General features: G+C 33.1%; 2 protein-coding genes across 2 annotated transcripts; both read right to left on the reverse strand.

Moving 5' to 3' along the window:
• Positions 1–6: 6 nt before the first annotated feature.
• Positions 7–4,680, reverse strand: LOC117120343. Its single transcript, XM_033265371.1, has 6 exons — positions 4,548–4,680; positions 3,713–3,976; positions 2,687–2,816; positions 2,296–2,456; positions 1,717–1,995; positions 7–1,393 (listed from the first exon to the last, which is right to left on the reverse strand). The coding sequence occupies exons 1-6, from the start codon at positions 4,611–4,613 to the stop codon at positions 212–214; spliced, it is 2,082 nt and encodes a 693-aa protein (XP_033121262.1). The 5' UTR covers positions 4,614–4,680; the 3' UTR covers positions 7–211.
• A 434-nt stretch (positions 4,681–5,114) lies between these two features.
• LOC117120342 (putative ankyrin repeat protein RF_0381) lies at positions 5,115–7,830 on the reverse strand. Its single transcript, XM_033265370.1, has 5 exons — positions 7,717–7,830; positions 6,572–6,829; positions 6,012–6,116; positions 5,533–5,622; positions 5,115–5,216 (listed from the first exon to the last, which is right to left on the reverse strand). Exons 1-5 carry the CDS (start codon positions 7,756–7,758, stop codon positions 5,115–5,117), a joined length of 597 nt encoding a protein of 198 aa, XP_033121261.1. The 5' UTR covers positions 7,759–7,830.
• Between the last annotated feature and the right edge of the window lie 52 nt (positions 7,831–7,882).

The raw sequence follows: 7,882 nt of genomic DNA on the forward strand, positions 1-7,882 counted from the left end.
GCATTCCTATATTAAATTTAAAAATTAAATATTTTCTTTTATTTTTTAAATAGCAGTATAACTTATTTTTACGTACATACACCGAAAGTTAAGTCCACAATTTACATCGCCTCTTTCTACCAACATTTAGCAGAAAGCTGGAATGGGATCAAATGCAAATCAGAAAAAGTAAACTTGTCTGCGATAATATCATAAACAACCAACACCAAATTCACACAATATCAAAGGATGTCCAGTCTTCCTTATCTGGATAAATTCTTTGGAAAATATCTTGTTCAAGCACGCGAGTCAGCACAGACTTTATCTCTGACACTGCATCTGGTCTGTGCATTTCAACAAGCATTTTGCAAAATGTTCCGATGCTGTTCTTTTTGTAATCCTTAGCTGCCCATTCACGTACTAGTGATTTCACATCTCTTTTGGAATCAGTTCCGTTTAGTCCCAGCTTGTCGATAAGTAATAGCTTAGCATTACCATCACGGAGATTGAATTCTCTGAAAAGTACTTCGAGTCCACCAGCACCATTGTAGATCTCATCAGGAAGCCAGACGACGTTACATACAAGTCCCAACTCTTTTATTATTGTGAAATCATGTCCCTCCATCAAGACGTCCAATACTCTTGCAGCATGACCTGCGCACACCACTTTACCATTAGTTTCAAGTTCCGCTTGAATTAACTGTTGAACAGTATACGACGGAATATCATCTAAAGATGCAATCGTACCTATTGCCCTTCCTAGCAGTTGGCTTCTGTCAAAATACTTTTTCGTGAGTCTAACAGCTCTGCCTCTACAACATTCGCCTACTGCTTCTTCAATGCACTTACTAATTTCATTAACAATTTTAAGATGCTGTGCCTCTACATTTTTCCTCCCAGGATGATCATTCGAAAGAACGAATATTTTGCGATTTTCCAAAAATTGGACGTGTCCAGTGACGTCGGCATCATTTATTCTCCCGCCCGATCTGAACAGCTGAGTGATGCGTTTATATTTGTTCTTGAGCTTGAACTGTAACTTTGGAAAGAAAGTTGGTAATAAGATATCTGTTTCGTTTTGTAATTCATAGCTTACCCCGGATACGAATGTTTGTGTTGTTAGCGATTCGTCCGGAAGACGTGTGGGAAGGATAACTTTATCGTCACCGTCACACGGAAACAATAAGCCAAAGTGTTCGGCTAGTTCCATTATTACATCTGTTTGAAAATCGTTCCACCCTTTACGGCGAATGATGCTTTTCAGTTCGAGCTTTTCATATGCATCACTAACTGGAATTAAGTATTTCGAATTTGCTTCTTCAAAGAACAGTGGCACAAGCAGCTTACTGGTCAGCCACTCGGGCTTCAGTACAATTAATGAATCGAAACATTGCTCTCGTTCCACGAAAATTACCTGTGGTAGAATTAAATAATACATAGAAAGATAATAGTAAAATAGAAAATTCGTCATCGTCGTCATCATCATCATCATTATTAATATCATCATCATATATTATTATTTTTCAATGAAAAACATATAGGCCTTTAAAAACAAATACTTCAACAAACAAGAGACGAAAAGAACTCTTTCATATTATTACGAACACGGAGCACGGCCATAGGAAAGAGAATAAACCAGGGAACAGTGAAATTACAATTTAACTGTTTTCCCTATACAAACGTATTTACTTGTTATCGCGAGAGTCAGTTGTTTTTTCATAAAATTTGTTTCATTACCTCATCCCAGTCATTGAGAATGTTTGTCACTGATTTCAAACTTGTTTTAACGTCCTCTCTGCCAACGCCTTTCACAGCGGCTAATACTTTCCTTTCATATTCTTCCCATTTTAAGACCGGGAATTTGGGATTGCAGAGTGTGTCTCGTCGATTAATTGCTGGAACAGGCCTAATCCAAGTTCGTTTAGCCCTTATAATCTTATCGCAAATTCTATGTAAGACTTGGTGTGAATTATCTTCAGCTGCCAACATATTTCTATCCATGGTGATTGGACATTGCTGTATAAAATACGAAGTGACAGGATGCAATTTGCATATTTAAAAACAAACCAATAGCAAACACAAAAATGTTTAAATAAAAATAATTGTTGGTATTGTAAGATAATTTCTTTTACCTTCTACAATAATTAGAAAAAGAAAAGAAATGTATGAGAAAATGTTTCTGATACACTCTAATACCATAGCAAAAGCTGGTAATAATAATAACAATAATAATAATAATTATAATAATAATAATTTAAATTAATAAATGGAATTTTATGTAAGAGATGATGAAAATGAAACAGAAAATCTCCTCACCAAAGTAGATTTAAGCATTTTAAGCGCATCTTTAATCTCCTCAAAACCTTCATCTCGGCCAAATCTTGCATCAACTAGGAACGGTCTTTCACCGACCATGTTTAACACGTCACTGAAATTGTCTTTACAATAATCTAAGATTCTAGAAGCCTTATCTTGAGCTATAAGATAAATGGGGAAAAAATGTTCAGATACGTGAATATTTTTGATAATTACAAGTAGACCCTACATGCACTTTATGATACTGAGTGGAATCGACTGTATGATCAATCTACTTATTTCTTTATCTCAAATTTAGAATTTTTATTTATTCGCCCACCGTAAAGTACTTGCAATAAATAGAGATTGTACTGAGAAACTGCTTGAAATTATTTAAAATAACACCGAGTACCTGCTTCTCTGCTAACATCATTTACGGTTGGAGAGTCAGCATGGGTAGCGATGATAAGAATATTCTCTAGTTGACTCTCTACCGATTCTCTGTTACTGCTAGCTTTTATCTGGTTAAGCCAATGAAGGAGCTGAAAATGAATGACCAACAATGAATACAGGTATACTCTCTCACATTGTTTCTATAAGAAACTGCAATTTACAAAATGATACCCAAACACTTTCTGGTGTACTTAATGTAAAGTATTTACATTTTATTCCACTATGGATTAAGAAACGTATATAATACAATAACGTATACTATTTCTATCGTAGTATTTCAATGTTCATGTATGCTTAACTGAAAGTTAATGCATCGTTTTGATGCATATGTATTATGTGTATACTATTTTGTTTACAATAAGTCATTATATTAGATACGTCTTTAGGGGCAGCACACATTATATGACTATCTGTGATCGGCTGCCCCTACCATTGTTCTACTACTGTACGTTGTACAATTCGTCGTTATTAAAATGACATATTATCATCATATACATGAGTGTTTGATAACGACTCTTTTATTTTGCGTAGCGTGGGCTTGCGTGTCTGTCGTGTAATGCAAAAGCGTTTTTAATGACGATTCGGTCGGACTGCCACCGGCATCAGTAGACGGCGCCAATCGATCACAGAAAGCGGAGATGGATTCGTCGTTGTGATATTCAGCTAGGCTACGAGAATAAAATTAAACACCTGATGTCTTTCGAACTAAACCCCATTATAACAATTTAGTTTTATATAGCGCAAATAAATAATAAATAATTCTTACAGCGCTTTATAAGTTTATCAAGTTTAGAAAGTGGGGTTGTGAAGCCGATCAAAAGTCATCTTTTACGGGATTAGAAAAAAATTTCGTAGCAAACTTCATTGCATGTCTTGAAAAGCAAGTTACAATGAGCTTCAAAGAAACATGTGCAATAGGAACAAAATTGTTTTGCAAAACTTATCAGTAGTTTGACCAAACTTACAGAAAATATCTTATATATACCTTGTTTTGACACTCGTTTTCATCCTCGCTCAAGTCGTAGACAACAAAAATGACCGGGAAATTTCCGTGTGTAAAGGTCGCGTTAATCAGAAAGTACGGAGCTTTACTTGAAAACTCACGGAAACTGAAGAAACCTTTCACCCCCGGGATGTAATCCTTTTCGACAATATCAATGGCAATAGTCTTTATTTGAAAGAAGTTGTAGATAGGAGGCCAAACATAAGATAAATACCGTTCAACCGTTATTCTAGAACGCAGTTTGCTCTGTAAAATTATGATACATAAAAAATTAGTAATTAATTAATTTCTATACATATATTTATGAAGTATTTTATAATTGAATAAGTCATATTATTGAGCAATTATTATTATTAAGAAAGACGTGCAATATTAGTTATATAATTTAAATAATGTAAAAATAAATTTCATTTTTAATGCAGTAATTATATTAATGAGAATTACTAAGAATTCATATTTGTACATAATCATTTTTATAGAATAAGTCATTTATATTTTTATAGTTATCGTGCAATTTAAATATGTGTTTACTTCTATATGAATAGTGATTTTTTATATTGTGCTTTTGCCTTTGTTGTTAAATTTATAGTATGTCAGTTCAAATTTCATTTCTGTTTTATATGAATGGACAATAAAGAATTATTGAGATTAAAATTTATTGATTATTAACTTTCTATTATTCTTGTTTAGGGCATAGTTAATTTCAAAGACTGAGGTGTTAGTCGAAGGGGATACATTATAGGCCTAATAATAAATCTGGAAAGTGGAATGTGACAAAAGTACAAAACAAGAAGAATTAATAGAGCATGTTACCAACCCGTAATAAAGTCTTGTAGAGAGTTGTTTTACCAGATTCTTTTGAACCACATATGTAAATCTTCATGGTTCGAGCTTTGTCAGCTTGAATTTCCTAAAAAAATTATAATTTTATAGACAGAAATTTAAATACCATTTTGCTCCTTTTCTTGCTATATATATATATATATATATATATATATATATATATATATATCTGTAATTGTACTTCATATTAATGGAATTCTTTTAAAGTTACAGTATTTGTTGTTCCTTTGTTGTTATTGTGTTTCGTATATTGTTCGTATTACTCATCTGTATTTCTGACCCAAGAAACAAATGGTGAATAAATCGAACATAAATTCAGATTGAATGAATTGAATGCTGTATTACTAGGGCTATGTAGCTTCGCTTTATAGACGAGTTTTTTTTTTGTTGGAAATAGGCCTATACCGACATAAAAAAGAACATCACATTATCCATATCTTTATTTTTCAGTTTGTTAAAAGCAAGAGACGATATTATCGAAAATGTCAATTAATTAGCCACTGAAAACAAACAATAGAAATGTAATTTTCAGAAAACGTTTTCATATACTTACAGCTTGCTTTTCCGTTACTTTAAGGCCCCTGCTAATGTAGTAGTTGGCAATTTGTGCATCAGCAGCGTAGTGAAGAACAGTTTCTCTCCGCTATAAAATAAGTCAATTGTAGCAAGTGTTAATTAACTGATAAGGGCTGGACATTTTTATTCCGAGTTTTTAGAGTGTGAATGGATGGAAGTCAAATACTCCGGAAGAGACTCTAGTCCAACGCAGGTTACTCTAGCAATTTTGCTGATACAAATTATTTGGGTATAATTGTGTGTGTATGGGTGTGTGTAGATGTGTAATACAAAATTGTATATGAGCAATAATGACTGCTCTTTGATTATTTATGTACACACATGTAATGGCACTATGTGAATAAGCTAAATATAGCCATGTTTAAATATATTTCTATATATACCTTTGTCGCAGCGTCAAAATCGGCTCCGTATTTGGACAATAATTTACAGATCCTAAGTGATTTAGCTTTATGTAGAGCTGTGAATCCATCCTGTAAAAAATGTTGAATGATGTTAAATACAGTTGTAGGACCAATATTATTGCAGCAGCAATGCATTAAATTCCAGTTGAAATTTACTGCCTCAGAATCAAGGAATTAAAATATGTACCTAGGTTAAAAATGATAAATTTGAATAGAATATTTAGAAAGTATGTACAAAATAATCATTTCAGAAGTTTCATATATTGTTTTATTAATCGCATCCATTTATATATATTATCTATTTATTTTGTATCTCTTTCCTCTTGAATAATAGTAATGCATTATTGTTATTGACCCTGGTTGATTGTGGTCGACAAAATGCAATAGACTATTTGTAGTCCTAATTTGCACGAAATCAAATTATACAATAAACAGTAAGTTGTTTAAGAATGACTTACCGTATTTTGCAAGTTCACAGATGCTCCACTTTTGAGTAAAATCTCACATAGTTCATAATGTCCCTTGGAAGCTGCATCGTGCAGTAGAGAGTTTCCACGAGCATACTAAAACAATTCAAATCAATTAATTATTCAATCGGCGGCAGCATAAGTACAGATGAAATAGATACTAAAAACAATAAATATCTTTATATTAACATCAGGTGGATCCTCATTAATAATTCGCTTTTAGCAATATCAGGATGTCCAGGGGGTAACCATCCTAGGTCCCACCGCAATGGAAACTTGAGTTTCAAGTAGTAAACGAATTAACGCACTTCATTTGAAGAATCTCTTTTTTATAATTACATACAATAATTTTGCCATCAAACTGATTAACAGTACCCAAAGCTCTGTCCAGATTATCAAATTTTCTTTGACAAAACACGTCATGATGTGCCTATATATGGTCACGACGTGACGTCATCATGACCAAATTAAGTCATGTCAAATTTTTGTCAAATAAAATTTAATAGTCTGGACAGGGTTTTATATTTGGAAAAGCTACAGCTGATACTTACATCACAACTAGGTCGATCGGTATTTTGACAGTTAATGTCAAGTCCAAGGTCATGGGCTTCCAGTAAAAGTTGACGTAGTCTACCACAATCCGATTGTTCAATGGCTTTAAACAAACTCTCCTTCATACGTTTTTTCATATCTTCATTCTCTACGCAGTGTGTTTCTTCGTTTTCACTTTCATCCGAATCCATATCAGATCTCGACCCAATAACGCAATCGTGCTCCGTTTTCGACTGACATCCACCCATTAGAGAAACCTATAAAGTCAAGGTCAGCCATATTTAATAATAATAATAATAATAATAATAATAATAATAATAATAATCATGTAATAATAATAATAATAATAATATTAATAATAATAAACTATAATATTAAAGTATTATTCAAAAGCAAACCTACGAGTTTTAGTTTACACCATCCCAATGTGTAAGTAATTATATGAACTGCCGGTGTTGAACATTACACAATTATACTGTAAATTAGCATAACAGCATCAAATGTTCGCCCACTGACAGCAATGTAACAATAGTAGATCACATATAGTACTACTTGTTTATAACTAATATAGCTTTCTATCAATTGATCTATAGCATCCTGATTCAAAAGGGCTTGTTGAAAAATAACAGCATAATGTGTCTTCGACATTGACTGTAGGACATATCATATTAATCCAGCAGGCCTCTGTCGTGAGGAATTGTTTTGTCGAGGAATAACACTACTGTGAAATAGCATTCAAATTTTTACCATCTGCTAGAGTGCCATAATATCTAAATTGTATATATTAATATCATCAAAGAAAGGTAAATACAGTGTTCGAAAAAGGACAGTAAGGTACATCGTGATAATAATTATTCGTCTAGCTTTTACTTTCTCTTTAACCATCGTGGTCCAACACTAGGCCTACACTATTGCAATGCAGTAATTGAACCAAAATAGAACATCCTGCTAACCGGGTATTTCCCCATGTTGGACGGTACTGACTAAAACTTCATTACTGTCTTAATCATAGGTAGCAAATATTTTCTGTCTAAGACCGAAATATCGGCTTATCCTAACATAACAGAATAATGCCTTACGTAAACTAAATCTGATGTTTTTGGTCTTGAGAATCTAAAAACGTAGGCCTAATAACAAAAATTACCTCATTTTGCTCGTTATGGAATGTCCCGTTTATATCCGCCATGTATAAGCTAGATTCTTACGAACTGCGTGACGTTATCGGCAAACAAAAGCACATCGCTGTTGTTCGCGAGACAAAGTAAAGGAACTCAGCTTTTAAGGCTCAAAATTCACAATTTATTTTCACT

The sequence above is a fragment of the Anneissia japonica genome, unplaced genomic scaffold, assembly GCF_011630105.1.
Source record: "Anneissia japonica isolate Jap-2015-1 unplaced genomic scaffold, ASM1163010v1 scaffold284822_len7882_cov179, whole genome shotgun sequence".
Classification (NCBI taxonomy): Eukaryota; Metazoa; Echinodermata; class Crinoidea; order Comatulida; family Comatulidae; genus Anneissia; species Anneissia japonica.

Coding starts and splice junctions, on each gene's coding strand:
- LOC117120343 (XM_033265371.1), bottom strand. CDS start 4,613: ATGAAGATTTACATATGTGGTTCAAAAGAATCTGGTAAAACAACTCTC. Junction 2,457..2,686: donor TGATGTTAGCAGAGAAGCAG/GTACTCGGTGTT, acceptor TTTATCTTATAG/CTCAAGATAAGGCTTCTAGA. Junction 1,996..2,295: donor AAATGCTTAAATCTACTTTG/GTGAGGAGATTT, acceptor TATTTTATACAG/CAATGTCCAATCACCATGGA.
- LOC117120342 (XM_033265370.1), bottom strand. CDS start 7,758: ATGGCGGATATAAACGGGACATTCCATAACGAGCAAAATGAG. Junction 5,623..6,011: donor CTGTGAACTTGCAAAATACG/GTAAGTCATTCT, acceptor CATTTTTTACAG/GATGGATTCACAGCTCTACA. Junction 5,217..5,532: donor ATTTTGACGCTGCGACAAAG/GTATATATAGAA, acceptor CTTATTTTATAG/CGGAGAGAAACTGTTCTTCA.